The sequence below is a fragment of the Silurus meridionalis genome, chromosome 4 (assembly GCF_014805685.1).
Source record: "Silurus meridionalis isolate SWU-2019-XX chromosome 4, ASM1480568v1, whole genome shotgun sequence".
Lineage (NCBI taxonomy): Eukaryota > Metazoa > Chordata > Actinopteri > Siluriformes > Siluridae > Silurus > Silurus meridionalis.
In genome coordinates this window covers 35226636-35245368 of record NC_060887.1, presented here as the reverse complement: position 1 = coordinate 35245368, position 18733 = coordinate 35226636, and the positions used below count along the sequence as shown (strand labels likewise).

The 18733-nt window shown below is 36.6% G+C and overlaps 1 protein-coding gene across 2 annotated transcripts; it reads left to right on the top strand.

The window, feature by feature from the left end:
• The first annotated feature begins 290 nt into the window (after positions 1-290).
• Positions 291-17733, top strand: agtr1b (angiotensin II receptor, type 1b). 2 transcript variants are annotated; one of them, XM_046846169.1, is made up of 2 exons: positions 291-600; positions 12674-17733. In XM_046846169.1, exon 2 carries the CDS (start codon positions 12730-12732, stop codon positions 13876-13878), a length of 1149 nt encoding a protein of 382 aa, XP_046702125.1. In that variant the 5' UTR covers positions 291-600; positions 12674-12729; the 3' UTR covers positions 13879-17733. The 2 variants fall into 2 exon arrangements, with proteins under 2 accessions (XP_046702125.1, XP_046702126.1); XM_046846170.1 differs by lacking the exon at positions 291-600 and adding an exon at positions 4862-5145.
• Positions 17734-18733: the final 1000 nt, after the last annotated feature.

Genomic DNA, 18733 nt, shown 5'->3' with positions numbered 1-18733 from the left:
ATATTTGGTTTTATGCTTTTAGAATTATTTTATGGAAATAAATGAAATGGATGAACGCGCCAGCATTTGTTCGATTTCAAAGCAGGTTTTGAGTCGAGTAATGGATTTACTGCTGGAAGAACACAAACACGACTGAATTTCTTATGAGCTCCACCACAGTCTCTGATCTTGAAAATGATAAATTCACTAATAAGATTTGTGAGAAAAGCCAGCTCTGTTCGTACTGTAGCGGGTGGAGGAGAGAGGACAGGAAACAAGTGACCAGAGAGAGAGAGAGAGAGAGAGAGAGAGAGAGAGACAGAACATTGTGTGTGTGTGAGTGGTGGACGTGTGCTTTAGATTCTGATGCCTCAAGGGAACAGATTGGAGCATGTGCACTGGGGGGGATTTAGGGGCAGTAAATTAAGTTCATGTTTGCATGGGTCTGTGTGTGTGTGTATAAGTTAAAGACGCCAGTGTGTGTGCGTGTGTGTGTGTGCCTGACAGGTGTTTTGTTTTTTGCTCATCTGGACTTTGTGTTCCAATTTAGGGTAAGAAGTCTTATTTATCTGAAGCCCCTTCACGTGGACGTTTTGGTCCTCCAGCTCCTCGTGACATCAGGTACGATCTCTTTGTCTTTTTAGGTTTTTCTGTTTTGTTGTTGAGACTGGTAGTGAGTAGTGTGTGAGTCTATGGTAAATACTTTGTGTTATGAAAAAGGACAGAAATGTAGGTACAGTTAGAGGAAAAGATGTAGAAGAGGGAATCAGATATGTTTCCATAGATTCAGGGTTAGTTTTCTTTTCTTAATGCAAAGAAGTAGCTTTCCCTAAGTCAATTCCTTCCATAAGTGTATGTTTTGTGTGTGTGTGTGTGTGTGTGTGTGTGTGTGTGTGTGTGTGTGTGTGTGTGTTTAGAAAACAGAGGGAAATCACAGGATTTGGATAATAAAATAGTTTAAAACTGTTGCATCCATCCCTCTGTGTGTGTGTGTGTGTGTGTGTGTGTGTGTGTGTGTGTGTGTGTGTGTGTGTGTGTGTGTGTGTGTGAGAGAGAGAGAGAGAGAGAGAGAGAGAGAGAGAGAGAAATTAAATATGTGGAGTTAGTGTAATGCAGTCTCTTGCTTGAGATATCTCTTAAGTGAATTGACCAGATATTTGTGTGTGTGTGTGTGTGTGTGTGTGTGTGTGTGTGTGTGTGTGTGTGTGTGTGTGTGTGTGTGTGTGTGTGGTGTCTAGGAAACAGAAGGAAACTACAAGATTATGACAGTTAAAATAATTTAATTCTGTTGCATCAATTCCCGTATGCGTGTGCGTGTGTGTGTGTGTGTGTGTGTGTGTGTGTGTGTGTGTGTGTGTGTGTGTGAGTGTGAAGGTAGAAGGAAATCACAACATTAAGACAGTAGAACAATTTACACCTGTTGCATCAATTTCAGTGTGTGTGTGTGTGTGTGTGTGTGTTTGAGCCACACACTGGTGAAAATTTCCGTGACCTCATTACTCATTACAAAATGTCACTATATTTTGTGTGTTTTTTTCAAGATGCATCAAAAGTATTGGCACCCTTTACACACTGAGCCTGTGGGTTCACTGCATTATATAATGATTCAGTGACCATATAGTTTCAGAACAAGAAGTTCTATGTTGTCTCTGTGTTTGTGTACTTTCCTGCCTGGTTCCTCCCCGTTTCCTCTTGCCTCCAAAAACATACTTGTTCTATTCCTCCCAGTGGATTTTCTTTGCTAAACTGGCCCTATTTTTTGTGTGCGTGTTTGGGAAATGAAATGTCTGGTGTCAAAGTAACAATATAAAACAGTTTAAAACCATTGGTTTGATATCCCTCAAGTGAATTCTCCAGGCGTTAGTATCCATGTGTGTGTGTGTGTGTGTGTGTGTGTGTGTGTGTCTAGGTAACAAAAGAACAAAGATATTTGTGCTGTTGTGATCTCAGGAGTAAGACAGTAAAATAGTTTGAGACCGCTGACGTCAATTCATTTTCTTTCGGAAACATATTAAAAAATGGCCACAAAATGTAAGATATGTTTGCAAAAAAGTACTTGCAAGAGATCTTGATTTTTTTTTTCCTCTAACTTCTGGATATGATTACTCAATAGTATGGGAGAGGGGTTTTTTTTTCAAATATGAGCACGATTGCAAACATAATATTGATTTTATACAAAGATTAAATAAACAAAAAATTATATTAAATGGCTTACAATGTAGAAATTCTTTTCATCTAGAAAATCCAAACAAATCCATAGCAGAACTGTTGTGCTTTTTTCTTTGAAACAGTAAAACTCTATGGTTCACACACTTAGTGATTGTTCATTAAAACCAATGTTCATCATACATTATAATTATACCTATAAAAATACTTCTATCTTCTTGGTGTTTTATTGAAAGTTTACAGAATTCAATATATTAAATATATTGGGTATTTGAAAGTTTTATGTATTTTTTAATTGTAAATGTTTGCCATATTTTGCTTGCATAAAAATGTGCAAAGTCTTGGTATTGTCTCGGTCTGAACCCCCCAGAGTCTTGGTCTTGTCATAGTTTGAGCCCAATTAAGTCTTGATCTTGTATTGGCCTTAATACACTCCGGTCTTGGTCTTGACATTGTCTTGGAAAATAGCATATTAAAATATTATTTTATTATTATTATTATTATTATTATTATTATTATTATGATTGTTGTTGTTGTTGTTGTTGTTGTTATTATATTACTTTAACACATAAGAGTATAAATAATACAGTTTTTGCCCATTTCTTGTTACACTGTTGACTTTAATTTAACCGTGTCCCTGTATTGGTGTTTAATGTATTTAGAATAGTAAGAGTGGAGTAATAGTTGTTTTTTTTCTGCCCTGATTGTCATCACAGTTTCATTAATGCTTGCTGAAGGTTGGTTAGAGCATTTTGTAGGTAGGATTTTCTTTTCCAAACATTACTGTTCTTGATCGTTCATTTTAATCACCTGCACTGTGTGATTGAAAATCTAATGTGTAGAGTTTAAATGAAAACAGTGTGCACCTGGGAACAATTCCTGGCAAATTTCCGTCTGTTCTTGACTTTTTTATTAGGTTTATTTTGTTATGGCTGTTTGTTATGAGTTTCATAGTCATTTAGGTGCATGTAACTTTATATCAATTCCCTGACTCAGACCATCTGTCTCAAACTTTCTCTTTTTCACATCACGATGGGGACTGTGCAGCATTTTTCTCAAGCTTCTGCTCACTCAAAATAAACAAAAACAGAAACAAGCTGAACAGAATTTTAAACTAACAAATGTAAAGTATAAGTTGCATTTGCAGGCATCAATTTGGTTACTGTGTAGTGGCAGGCATTTCTCTCTCTCTCTCTCTCTCTCTCTCTCTCTCTCTCTCTCTCTTTCTCTGCTTTATTGTCATGACAAATATTAACCTTCGTATTTGCAAAGCTTATAAAATTTGTTATAAATTAAATAAGCAAATAATTACAGAGTTTAAAGAGAAATAAAAACAAATTAAAACAAATGTACATCCATCCATCAATGCAGTTTGTGTGTGTGTGTGTGTGTGTGTGTGTGTGTGTGTGTGTGTGTGTGTGTGTGTGTGTGTGTGTGTGGGTAGATCTAATCCACACATATTACAGTTCATCTTTAAACTGTATAAAACAAGCATTATTTAGGGGTTTATTGGCTACATTACGGTTCTATGGGTCCAAGTTCTAGGTTTTAGTTAATATTCCTATATATGGAAACAGAGAAACAGGATTCCAAAAGAATACTGTTCTAAAATTTACATATTTAACAGACAGGAGTTTCGAGTTCAAATAGTCTGGTGATTTGTAATGTGCTTTCTGATCATTTAGTGCACTTTACAGCTTTACTATAGCATTATTTTTTTTTATTATACACGATATATAGAAATGTTTATGGACACCTGAGCTCAAGATTTGTGTGTGCTTTTTGAACATCTCTTTCCACCCTTTCCACATTTATTCCACATGTGCAGATACAATAACCTTAGAAGATGTTCCACTAGATTTTTGTGGAGATTTGTTTTCATCCAGACAGAAGGGTGTGAGTAAAGTCAGGTAGTGAGGTGAGAAGGTCTGGGGTGCAGTCAGTGTTCACATTTATCCCAAAGGTGTTCAGTAGGTGTTCAGTAGGGTTGAGATCAAGCTCTTAAGCAGGAGATCTTCCATTCTGGCGATTGTACACCATATCTTCATGGAGCTCACTTTATGTCAGATTTTAAAATGGTTAGAAATCAATGTTGTAAAAGAGAGACGGAGTTTGGCATCATATTATGGATAAAGATATTATGTGGAAAATACACTCTATGGGCAAAAGTGTTGGAACACCTGAAAATTCCAGCTATATGTGGTTATTCCCAAATCTGTTACCACAAAGTTGAAGGCACCCAATTGTATTAGATGTTTTTGGATGCTGTAGCATAAAATGGTCCCTTGACTTGAACTAGTAGACCAAACCTGTTCCAGCATGACAATGCCTATGTGCACAAAGCCAGATTCCATTAGGATGTGCTTTAAATTGGTTGAAGTGGAAGTTCTCCTGCTTTAAAGCTTCAACCCTATTAAACACATTTGGAATTAGTTGGAACACTGACTGCACCCCAGGCCTCCTCACCTCACCTACATCACTACCTGAGTTTACTAACACCGATGTGGCTGAATGAGCACAAATCTCCACAAGCACACTCCAAAATCTGGTGGAACATCTTCCCAGAATAGTGGAGGTTATTATAACAGCAAATGGTGACTAAATGTGTAATGGGATGTTAACAAAGCACATTGATTTATATAGTATTTTTTTGTATTTAATAGCAATATTGTTTAAATTCTGATAGAACCATGATTTGTAAACTATTTTTGCTCCGTGTATAAGTTTAGTAAGCATAGCCCCACTAAATGCATGACAGAGTGTGTGTGTGTGTGTGTGTGTGTAGTGTTTTGTCGCTCACACTGCTCTCTTGGTGGACCTTTTGTTCAAGACCTTGTTTCATTTTTGGCTCTTCAAGAGGGAGTGAGTAAGTGGGGGAGTGATAGAGGACAGATGTTTTTAGATGGCTAACAGGGAGCGTGGCTTGTTTGTTAGTGCATCAAGAGCAGTCATGTTACACTGTACAAGCTGGTTTGGGGTTTTTAATGGACAGATGAGACAGTAAGTAAAATTCTGTGTGTATGTTAGAAACTGTTTTCTATTGAATGGCTTAAGAATGACCAGAAAAAGTTTTGGAACATGGATTTATTTTAGAATGAGATTCATAACTTTGGTTTTCTGCATTACCCATAATGGCATTTAACTACATGTTAACAGTGATACAGAGGGTTTAACAATTGGTTCATGTCTATGTAAAGAGAGTGATGCAGCAGAGCTTCAGTCCATTGGTCAGAATTCAAGCTCTCTCATCTTCTCAGATCAGCTTTCAAACTTTCATGGTAATACCACTAACTAGCCGAACCATAAGTACGTCGTATAGCTGTGGTGCATTCTTGGATTTTAAGTCTAGCGACTTTTTACAGATATACAATACCAAGCACTGTATAATAACCAAAATCCACAAATATTCCTACAGTGCCCTCCACAATTATTGGCACCCCTGTTTAAGATGTGGTCGTGGACTTCTAAAAATTCTCCTTTTTTTTAAAACAACATAGAACCCAAATGCAAAAAAAGAGAAAAATCCAACCTTTTATTTAAGTACATTACTTTGGTGGTAAAAAAATCACACATTTAGAAAAAAAAAAAAAACTTGAAATCATGTGTGCCACAATTATTGGCACCCCTAACAATTCCTCTGAAAAATTTTATAGTTTTTTTTTATATATATATTTCTGTAGTTGCTAAGGTTGGTCAGGGTATCTAGGGACTTTTAATTAGTAATTCATGATTTCCTGTTTCCCTGGGGTATAAATATGACGTGACACAGAGGCCTAATTCTCTTACCCATTTGTCAACATGGCAAAGACAAGAGAACACACCATTCAAGTAAGGCAGATGTGTGTCGACCTTCATAAGTCAGGCAATGGCTACAAGAAAATAGCCACTCGCCTTAACTTGCCGGTATCTACAGTCAGAGGAATCATTAAGAAGTTTAAAACAACTGGAACAGTGACAAACAAGGCTGGAAGAGGTCCCAAGTTTATCTTGCCACAACGCACAGTGAGGAGGATGGTAAGAGAAGTAAAAAAATTTCCCAAGCTCACCGTCACAGAATTGCATCAAAGAGTGGCATCTTGGGGTCACAGAGTCTCCAAAACAACCATCAGACGCTCTCTACATGCCAACAAGCTGTTTGGGAGGCATGCAAGGAAAAAGCCTTTTCTCACTAACACTCACAAACGTAAACGCCTGGAGTTTGCTAAGCGGTACTGGGACTTCAACTGGGATTGTGTGCTTTGGTCAGATGAGACTAAGATTGAGCTTTTTGGCAACAAACACTTTAAATGGGGCTGGCGTAAAACAAAAGATGAGTATGCCGAAAAGCACCTCATGCCCACCGTGAAGTATGGTGAAGGATCTGTGATGCTGTGGGCCTGTTTCTCTTCCAAAGGCCCTGGGAACCTTGTTAGGGTGCATGGCATTATGAACGCTTTGAAGTACCAGGATATTTTAAATAAAAACCTGATGGCCTCTGCCAGAAAGCTGAAGATGGGTCGTCATTGGGTCTTTCAGCAGGATAATGATCCAAAACATGTGGCAAAATCTACACAAAAGTGGTTCAGCAGTCACAAACTCAAGGTCCTCCCATGGCCATCTCAGTCCCCAGACCTCAACCCAATCGAAAACCTGTGGGGCGAGCTAAAGAGAAGAGTGCATAAGAGAGGACCTAGGACACTGGATGATCTAGAAAGATTGTGCAAAGAAGAATGGTCAGAAATCCCTCTCTATGTGTTCTCCAATCTTGTGAAATGTTATAGGAGAAGATTAAGTGCTGTCTTGTTGGCAAAAGGAGGTTGTACAAAGTATTAACATCAGGGGTGCCAATAATTGTGGCACACATGATTTCAAGTTTTTGTTTTTTTTTCTAAATGTGTGATTTTTTTACCACCAAAGTAATGTACTTAAATAAAAGGTTGGATTTTTCTCTTTTTTTGCATTTGGGTTCTATGTTGTTTTAAGAAAAAGGAGAATTTTTAGAAGTCCACGACCACATCTTGGGGTGCCAATAATTGTGGAGGGCACTGTATATTAATCTATGTAATGTGTTCCAGAGTCGAGTTTTGCTTCACACTATATTGCATATAGCACGTATTGTGTAACTTTCAATACTCAAATAAACACTCAAAAAACTTTCTACATATTCTGTTTCTCATTCATCATTGAACAGGTTTTGGCATGGAGGAGTTGGTGTTGAATCTGTAATGATTTGTTTAGAGCACATGGTTCCAGAACTCCAGCTGATTGTAAAAAGGACATTATTCATAATGACATACTCCGGTGCTCATGATATTTCTCACTCTCCGGTGTTTGTAATGTTTTAATTATTTAAATACACACTCTTGGTGTCACCCAAATAATAAAGGGGTTCCCCTTTTGAGTCTGGTTCGTTTCAAGGTCTCTCCCTCATCTATGAGGTGATATCATAAAGTTTCAAGACTAGTTCTGTTTGCAAGAAAGTACTTTATATATTGTTTCTTTGGTATTATTTAATAGTTTATTCATCTACATTTACACACTATCACCTTCATAATAGACCTATTGCACAGCAATACAGCATTTCCAGCGTTCCTGGCACTTATGGAATGTGTCCTGGAAGTCTTCTTTTCAAAGCGTGTCAAGCCCCTTCTGCGATTCAAGCTGGATCTCTGCAATGTTGTTAAAACTGCAATCTTTGAGCTGGATCTCCGTCTTCCCGGAAGAGGTTGAAGTCAGCAGGAGCCAAATCTGTTGTGTAGGGTGGCTGCTGAGGTGAGATCATGTGTTCTGTTTTCCGACGATCATTATGCACAAGTTGCTGAACGGTTTCAACATTTTTGGGGGTTGAGCTCATTGATAGTCTTCCTGATCTCTTGTCATTTTCCATTTTCTGCTCTTGAAGAAATTGAAGAATTTGCGTGCCACTCATAAAAACTTGAACAACTTGTTGCAGCATTGCCGTATTTCAAATGTATGTCAAATTACTCTTGTTCAGATTTGCCGAGTTTCACACAGAATTTCACATTTTCTATTTGTTCTAATTTGCTGTCCAGCAAGATCTGGTCTTTAAATCACAGATGTTGTAACAAACATTGTCAGAATAGCACCAGTAAGCACCAGTAGTCTCGAAACTTTTTGATACCACCTGGTAAGGAAGTTTTTCCTTGCCCCAGTTGCTCTATAATTCTCACATCCTGTAAGGCTGCTTTAAGACACTGTCCTTTGTGTAAACTGCTATAGAAATAAACTTGAATTGAATTGAATTGAATTGAATTGAATTGAATTGAATTGAATTGAATTGAATTGAATTGAACTTTTTGTGTGCTCATCCTGGTTAAGTGTTCAACATAAGAATGCGCTCTTAAAATGCACATACGTTTTAAACAGAGCTCAGGCCGAGTGTGTCTGCCATTACAGTGTGACTCAATAGTGGATAATTGTTTTTATAGCGGCCACGGTTCTGCTGATGTGGTGCATTTTCAGCCCAGCCCCTCAGCTCAGCGGGAGACTGAGGATTAAATGACTCATTAACTTGATCGCGGAGCACTTTCGAGTGCCTGGCGCCTCTCTCTGCCAGATGGTGTTAACAACCGCTGCTTTTAAGAGGAGGACAGATAGTTTGGTCACTGTTTAAAGCTGGACCAAATGCACCTTCTCGGCAGGGAATTTGCCATTGTCCTCCAGGGTGTTGTGTGGCGTGAAAGGCAGGCGTTAGAGTTTTACTGATCTCATAAGATCTTTTAAAAAATGCTGCAGTTTTCAGAAGGATGGTAGATGGGCTGATTGCTTTGAGTTCAGAGCAATCCTGCTAAACCTTGTTGTACCTTCTTAAACAGTTCTAGAGATATATAGCGTAATAATATAGCGTAGAACACACGATGGAATAATAGCAGGTGATAAGCAGTGATTGAGTGTGCTTGGTTGGAAAAGCCAACTAGTTATTTAAAGGTTTGGTTATCTATGATGAAATTCCTTGAAAGGTGACTCATGAAGCCGAACACCTCTGCACCTGGGGCTGTTTTTATTTTTGGAGTTTCGGGTGCTTTAGGTGAACCTCTAGGTTCCTCGGCTGCTTTTATCCAAAATAAAAATCTCATCAATCTGTCACCTCACCTACATCAGCACTTGACTTTACTAACACCTTTATGGTTGAATGAGCACAAATCTTGAAAATCTAGTAGAATATGTTCACAGAAGAGTGGAGGTTATTCTAACAGCAAATTGGGACCTAATGAAGAATGGGATGTTCAAGAAGCACATTCAAATCTTTTTGTTAGGTATCCACAATCTTTTGCCCATATAGTGTATATGGTATTTAGTGAGTTTATATGTTTGGCTTTTTATACTGATTATTGGGGAATCAGTTTGTAATGTCAGTAGAAATTCAGTTGTCAGTATCGCAATGTGGAGTGCGCCAGGTCCTTACCAGATGTCAAACTTGTTTACATAATACACTTATCCATGACATATGGATCTGACTGAGACACAATGACTGGCAAGTCACCCAGGTCTTGCAAAACAAGCCCAAGTCATTACCCCTACACCACAGTGCTTGGTAGTTGGTATGAGGGGTTAATGATGGTATGCTGTATTTCTTTTTTTTTTTTTTTTTTTTTTTATTTTAACAAAAACTATGGCATATTGTTACAATCTATTTATTTAGATTTTGTCTTTGGGACAATTTCCATAGTTAAAAGTGTGATACCTGTAATATTAAATTTAGTTATTATTATTATTATTATAATCATCATCATCATCATTAATATTATTATCTGCTCTCTAGAAAAGTCAAAAACCACATTTTTCTTTTGTTGTTATTTTTTATGAAGTATATTTTGGCAGATAATATGAAAACATGTTGAAATAATATATCTGACAGACCCCAGGGTATGTCTGTGCCATACACCGTGTACACTTGCTGTATGAAACTGAATGTTTTCCACATTAATAAGTATGTGCAGGTCTGCTCCATCTGCAGGGACTCTTTGGTGAGTGCAGGACTTGTGCAGGAAAGGGTGTTATTTCATTGCTCTGTTATCCTTGGCACCCTAACATTCCCCTTCTGCAACAAACACCACATCTGTAACCAATCAAGCTGTTTCTGTTACACCGGGAGGCCTTAGCTATGAAACCGGAGGAAAGCTACAGGCGCATGTGACACACGTGTGAAACTGCTCTCGGGTTTAAAATGAAAATATTATACTGCCTAAAATGAGACGTATTACTGTTGCAATTAAAATGGATCACCGGGTCCTGAAATGGGACCAGTAACAGCAGCTTGATCTGTAGCTGGAATGGATATGGATTGACACCGGTATGCAGGGTAGAGAGGGAAAAATGTAGCGGAGATTAACATTAATATTACTAATAATATTGTGTTTTTGAAATTAGGGCTGAAGGTACAGTGTGGAGTGAGTTTCAGGTTCTCTGTAAAGCTGCTCAAGGCTGCACTCTTGTGTTGTTTATTAGTAGCACAAAGCACACAGGCTCTCAGTCTCCTTACTGCTGTATTCTTTTATACCTTTAACGAAATAACCAAAAATGCGTACTATTATTATTAGTAGTAGTAGTAGTAATAGTAGTAATTTTATTATTATTATTATTATTATTATTATTAATAATAATAATAATAATAATTTTGTAGTACTAGCAGTAGAAATATGTGTATTTAGTGTATGATTATTGAATATAGTAATGTTATTACTAGTAGTAATAATAGTAGTAGTAATGTTATTACTAGTAGTAGTAATGGTATTACTATTGGGTAGTGGTTAGTGCTTTTGCTTGTATTATTATGATTGCTGGTAGTGGTATCAGTAGCAGTAATATTATTAAAAATTGTATTGTTATTTTTAGTAGTAGTAGTGGTATTCATTATATTATTATTGTAGTATTGGAAGTAGTAGTAATATAAGTATTTATTGAATTATTATTATAGCTAGTATCAATAGTAGTAGTATAAATAGAAATAATACAGTAGTAGTTATATACTACTGTAGCAATATTGTTATTAATTATTATTATTCTATTCTATTAATATTATGTCATAATTGTATTATTATCATTATTGGTAGTGGTAGTAGTAATACTAATTGTATTATGATTCATTTGAAGTGGTGGTTCTGATTGCATTATTATTATTATTTATTATTATTTTTATTATTATTAGCATTATTATTATAGGTAGTTTTTCCTTGTCACAGTCGCCCCAGGGTGTTCATCACGGATAAATACACATCATTCACTTTAATTCTTAAGTTCTGTAAAGCTGCTTTGAGTTAATGTCCATTGTGAAAAGCGCTATAGATATAAACTTGAACTTGAAACTTGAATTTGAAATAGTAGTAGAGAAATAATTGTAGCAATAGAAATAGTAATATTAGTAGTAATAATAATAGTATTATGTAGTAATAGTAGCTGTAGTATTACAATATTTTTCAAAAAAAATCAATCATTTCTTTATAACCACCAAATTAGATTCATTGTGCTTTATGTGCTTTATGTTGAAGTTTAAGGAACTGTATTGGAACAATACAATGAGAGAGTCAAAATCATTTTCCCTTTTATTAGTGTGGTGATGAAGGAGCAGGAAAGCGCTAACACTTCACTCCAAAATCTCCCCTAGATGTTTCAACTGAGTCAGTATAAAGGCCATAGCGTATGACTAACATCAAAAATTAACAACAGAATCGATTTTAAAGGGCACTTGCCTAATACTTACAAATCTGAGTGATTTAATTAAAACCTAAATTACAATCATTGAGAAAAGGGCAAGGCCACAATAAACACCATGTTTAGTCCAATTAACGCTTATGTGAGAAATGTTACACATTTTTTACACATTTTTGCATAATGTCTTTTAACGAGACATCTTTAAAACAGAGCTGCAGGCTGACTCTCCATGGTAAACATGTTGGATTTTCTCACAAGTTTCCACAGTCCAGACCCCTGGTGACCTGTTGGTTTAGGTGTGCACTGATTAGAAGCTCACACGCTGAGGCCCAGCTTCCACAAATGTGGAAATGTCTGAAATGTGCCACACATCTCTTTTTTTACATGTATTTCTTCTCTCTCTTGTTCTGTTTCTGTCCTCTACCAGTCACCTAAACCTCAAAACATTTCATGGCGTCGTTATCCGAGAATGTTTGTAGCATGCTGTACTTCATTAGAGTGGCTCATAACATCATAATTAAACTGTCGTCTTTTTCCCAGTGGCTGCATCCATGGACGACTTCTTCCATAAACAGTGTACAACTTTACTGCTGCCTCTTACTACCTGGAAATGGGAGAAGCTGTGAAAGGCCAAACACAAGTTCCTTGATGGCCTATTTATCATGATTTCAAAGGCTATTCTGTCCATTAAGCTTTTGATGGTGTCTTATTTTGCAAAAAATATATAAACTCTGGTTTTAATGAGAATACGTAGCCTTAAAGGTTTTTCCTACAAGGCCTTTCGGGGCTAACTTTTACAACCCATGACTGTCGTAACAATCGTTCTCCTTTTTTTAAGGATCATGATTGACATTTTTGTTGTTTTGTTTTTTTACAGGAGACGAGGAGGCCTGGGAACTGTGGTGAAAAAAAGGGAATAGCAAGACACAACCCATGGACCCCATGGTTTCAAACATATGCTCTTATAACCTTCAAATCCATAAAACAGAAATGGAGAACCAAACAACAGAATCTAGCGAGGCTTTGCCACTAAAGTGCAACATGACCGGGAGCCATAGTTTCATATTCACCTTTGTACCAGTCGTGTATGCTAGCAACTTCGTAATTGGGATGGTGGGTAACAGCCTGGTGGTGGCTGTGATCTACCGCTACATGAAGCTAAAGACTGTGGCTAATGTTTTTGTGCTCAATTTGGCCATATCGGATCTCACCTTCCTCGTTACCCTGCCTATGTGGGCTACGTTTACTGCCTTGGGCTACCACTGGCCGTTCGGAAGTTTCCTGTGTAAGGCCAGTGCAGGGTTGGCTATCTTCAACCTCTACACCAGTATATTCTTTCTTACAGCGCTCAGTGTAGATCGATACATAGCCATCGTTCACCCTATGGGTTCACGCCGGCGGCGTACGCTGCTCTACGCCCGAATTACCTGTGTACTAGTGTGGGTCTTCGCCTTTGTTCTGAGCATGCCTACTGCTCTCAGCAGGGACATCTACAGGGTCACTGATCATCCCTCGACACTCTGTGGAATCTTGCAGAGCAACAAGCAAATGAATCTTTTGGTGTCCCTTAGCGTCCTTAAGAGCGTATTAGGCTTCTTTGTGCCCTTTCTGATCATCATCACTTGTGACTGCCTGATTGGTTGCGCCCTTATGAAAGCAAAAGGACTGCTGAGAAAGAGTGCACGTTCCCAGGAAGACGAGGTTCTGCGCATGCTCGTTGCTGCCGTCCTGGCCTTCTTCTTATGCTGGGCTCCTCATCAACTCTTTCACTTCATGGAGCTGCTGGCAATGCTCGGAGTGGTGAAGGACTGCCATGTTCTGGATGTCATTGACACAGCCATGCCCTTTAGCATATGCCTGGCGTACTTTAACAGTTGTGTCAACCCCATTCTGTACAGCTTTGTGGGCCACAACTTTCGCAAGAACCTACTGAGGCTGCTACACTGTGAGTCAAGACGTGTTGTGAGAAACTCCAGTATCAGCACCAAGATGACTGCTCTGTCCACCAGAGCTTCTCAAGTGCTACGCCTGTCTAACAAGAAAGACTCAGAGTATAACGCTAACAAAGTGGAAGAGCCATAGAACAAGACATAAAACAATCAGACCACTGAGAAGGTCATCTTTCTTGTTTCATCTCACTTGCATTTGAAGGACTGCTGAGTTCCAAAGACCATCAAACTGCAGAATTAAGGCAAATTTAATCATAGAAGCTAAAAATAGTGTTACTGATCCATTTCAGTGTAAGTGTAGGTTGTTCCCATATTGCTTCAATGACACTTAATCAGACACACGCTTTGGGGAATGAATGAAAGTCTTTATTGAACGTTAATAGTTTTACACTGAGGGCCAGATGTACTGCGTTGTTGGTGCTTGATTTCATGTGTTTATGTTTTGCAACAAAACTTTGCTACTTATAAATAAAACTAAACTATCCGTCTAAACACACTATGAAAGACCAGGCACACAAGCATCTATACAGTCCTTTCCCACATATGCATTCATGCAAAAAGATCACGAGAAATGGGAGAGAGTCCAATGTAGGCCAGTTTTGTGTTTGATTTTTCTCCTCTAAATCCAGGACAATACATGTTGCTCTAAACTTTGTACCCAGGGTTGCCAGCTGTATGATTTCAAAGCAAATCTCAATCGGTATAAATTAATAGGACATTTAGGAATATATAGGACCTTGGTGGAGAAAATGTAATATTGATTGTCTATTAGGATCCATCTGGCAATCTTGGTCATTACACCTAAGTAATACAGATCAGTTCAAGAAAACTCCAAAACATTATTTAGAGCTATTGTGAGATCTTTCTGAATGTCATGCACACTGTAGGAAGAAATAAGGAGTGCAGTATAACTGCATACTTATTCATTCATTTAAATGACTTAATTTTTTATTTCCAATATGATGAGAATTAATTTTAAGTGTCGCTTTTGCAGATTTGAGCTCCTGACCAACCCCAATCCAGTTACAGTCAGTTTAACTCGATGTCAGCTCAAGGAACAGATAACAGTGATATTGTTAAAATTGGTCAAATATAAAAGCTAAATTATCCTCTAAAACAAAAACTGTCCTGCATTTCAGTTGATCATTTTCTATTTTTAATGCAAGGTCATGCACACACACTGCCAGTCTATCAGTGTTGCCACTAATCAGCATTGGCTAACCTGTTGGAAGAATCAATGTTTGCAACATCCAAAGATTATTTCACTTTCTAGCTATTGAACTAAGGATTCATCTAATGCAAAGGTTTACAGCTCACAGGCTTAAAATGTAAGGACCTCTGTTGAAAATTAATTAGGCATCATTTTTTAAAAACAATGAATCTGATGAATTTCCTAGAGTTCCACAATTTCTTTTAGATTCTATGGAGACTTACTCAAACCTATTTAAAAATCTATTTTAGGATTTTTAAATATCACATATGTAGCCTATTTATAGTCAGTTTGTACTAAAGGATGTGTTCTTAAAGGTTGTTTAAGCTCTATGCTCTTTGGAGTCATTTATTAACTTGTTGACTCCAGCCAACAGAGTTCATACATCCTATTTTGCTAGCTAGCTAATTCTCCCTTATCTCATTTCCCATGTTCATGTATAATAAATTACGCTATAATCACAACCTATTATAGAGACCTGTGCATAATTTTACTGAACATTTTACAATGAGTCCGTTTCTCCATAATGGCAAATTAGCAAGTAAAGAAATTCAAATATATCAAGTATTTCCTAATTTTATCAAATTTTATTTGATTCATAATCTCATACTAAGAAATCAATATTCAGAAGATTTTACTTATCTAGATATGTACATCTTGGAATGGCAGCTCGGTTGTCCTCTTGTCCATCAAAGTAATATCATGTGGTGATGCTGCATGTTATGTTTTAGTTTTTACGCAGTGAAGATAATGACATCTATACCTTATCACTAGGATGTTAAAACAACCAAAGCGTCTGGCAGTAGTGTTTTTCATCCCTTAAGTTTATAACTCACACAGTTTAATCACTTTTTGATGCAAAGTGCTAGCTTCATGGCTAAGACTTCAGACTTCTTTTTAAAAGGGTTTTAAGAGATCTTGTTGTTCCTTGAGAAAAGCTGTTCAGTTGTAAAAATTAGATCATTATATGTCACTCTGTATAAGGATGTCAGCCAAATGCTGCAAATGTAATGAATATACCTTCCAGCATAATGTCAAACTTTTCTCACTTTTATGTGTGAGATTCATTCAGCCACAAGAGTATTAGTACAGTTAGAAACTAATGTAGTGTGAGGTCAGAGGCCTGGGGTGCAGTCAGTGTTCCAATTAATTCCAAAGATGTTCAATATGGTTGAGGTCTATAACTGGAATCTTCCACTACATCCCATGTAAATTTCATGGAGCTGGTCTTGTGCACAGGGGCATTGTCATGCTGGTAAAGGGTGATGGTCTCCTAGTTCAATCCTATAGAGTTATGGTCCTATGGTCAAGTGTCTACAAACCTTTTCTAGATGTACTGCAGTACAATGTTTTACACAATTTTAATAGACATTATAACACACTGTAAGCTTTCCAACAGAGGTCGAGGTAGTTCACTAGCTTGCATGAATACCTGTGTTAAAGATGTGACGTTTGATTTTAACAGCTTTTACTCCACTTAATTTAGCAAACATAAAAGATTAATTAATACCTAATTGAAAATTAATCAAACAGAATTGTACAGTTATTATTATATATGTACAGTATATAATCAATCAATTAAGGATTGTGCAACAATTTTTTATTTTTCTTACACCAACGATTTAAAATACTCCATCATTTATGGTTGTAAAGTAAAAAAAACATTTAAAACTGTAAACTTCTCTTTGTGCCCCTTCACCCTCCCCCCCCTTTAAAAAGAAAAAGAAAAAATGCGTTTTTGACAAATTATTAAGCAAACGATATGCACTGTCCACAAAGTAGAAAATGAAATGAAAAATTAAAAAGAATTGATAATGACAAAAATAGAAGCCCACTGAAATGTGTATATACATATAAAATATATAATAATAAAATTCTAAAAATAATAAAAAATATTAATGTACACAGGTCACACAAAAATAAGAAATATATCTATAGAGCTCTTAAAAGAGCTCACAATAAATAGATAAATAAATAAATAAATAAATAACTTTTCTCTTATCATTTAATGTGCATGAAACTGTACAGTTCTTCTGTCTCTAAATGAAATATTTTCCAATCTGAATTATTAGCTGCTAATAATCATGGTGTTTGACTTTCAAGACTACACACATGCACATACACCTGCACACACACACACACACACACACACACACACACACACACACACACACACACATACAAAATCTAATTTGTAAAATATATCATATTACAAATTCAGAAGGTCATATCAGATTCTGAGATTTTGACCGAACTTCAAAATAAACTCAACCTACATAAAAAACAGAAAATATTTAGAAAAAAAAATGAACAGTTAATATATTCACCTAGACATTCTCTTTACAACTTCTCGTTGCTCTTTTATCTTTCTAATGCTAGTTAAATTGTGATGTGGTATAGAGATTGTAAATAAAGTTCTGTGGTACAACTGATTGTTGAATTAGATGTTAAATATTTATCTTACATGTAAATAGTCTGATATTTCTATTTGTACTTGTATCTGAAGTATGCTGTATTAGAAATGTGTATTTTTTTATATCTCTGTTTCAGACATTTAACTAATTAAATTGATGATGAATGTGCTTGATGTCATTGGTGACTTTTTGTAAATAATATATTTGTCACAACCTGGGAAACTATGTTGAATATTCACATGCTGAATATTCTTTTATTTTTCACAACCATACACAGTACCATGTACAGCGAGATTCTGAGAATTTGTGACATTAAAATGGTGTGAAAATTCAATTTACAGAATAAAAATGTACATAAAACGGACATCAGCTTCTAGTCTCTAGTCCTGCATAAACATGATTAAGAAAATAAAAGTTACAGAAATATAATGTAAATTCGTTATTTGTTTGTGTATAATACTGTATGCAATATGTGCAAAATCAGGCTGCTGATATTCTTTTGACAATAGTGTTTCTCAACCACAAGCAAAGATCTATTAGGTCAAAATTCTGGATGGAGTTTTCTTTCAATTGGAAACGACTCTCTGCTGCTGAGGATGGTTCCACATGAACAGTGTAAAGATCCTTGTAGTTACTGTTAAGGGTTAAACTCAATGAACCTGCGGATGGATTTATACTGTAATTAATATAAACCGTAGCTACAATAGATAATGGCTGTGAACAGTTTTGTTTTCAAGAGTCCATCAGTGAACAGTTGATAATGAAGGAGCAATAAAGAATACAAATCCAGATGTATATGAAGAGAGGATGTTTTTTAAATCTGAGTAAAGAAAGGATGGCATGAATAAATGTGTGTTGCTGTCAGGGATCCACCAGCCACACCCTCACCAAACCCTCCTATCACCCCAAGCAGCTCTCCTTCTTACTAATCATCTACACCTGGCCCAAATCAGTCATCACGCTATATAACCTCCGTTCATACACAAGCTCATTGTTGGTTCTACAGCTTAGGTTTATGAACATAGTCGGACTACCCAAGCTATACTGTTTGGTTCTTTATTGTGTACAAGATTCTGTTTGTTTGTTGCTCTCTCTAAGTCACAGCTTTCACCTGGTTAGTTTAACCTGAGTTTTGTTGCGGTTTGCCGTTTTTCTGCCTTGCCCTTTTGTTCCTCATTAAAAAGACCTTTGTGGATTTCACTTCGGTTTCCGGCACGTTCTTTTCACCTGACAGTTGCATTGAAGCTTTTAATTTGCCTCTTTTATATTTATGTATATTTTGAATAAAAATAGTCAAACAGAAATGTGCGCTGCATTAATTGCGTGTAAAAAAAAATATTGCCGTTAAAACAAATTTGCGTTAA

Bases quoted from the DNA above. Each gene is read 5' to 3' on its own strand.
- agtr1b (XM_046846169.1), top strand. From the start codon at position 12,730: ATGGACCCCATGGTTTCAAACATATGCTCTTATAACCTTCAAATCCAT.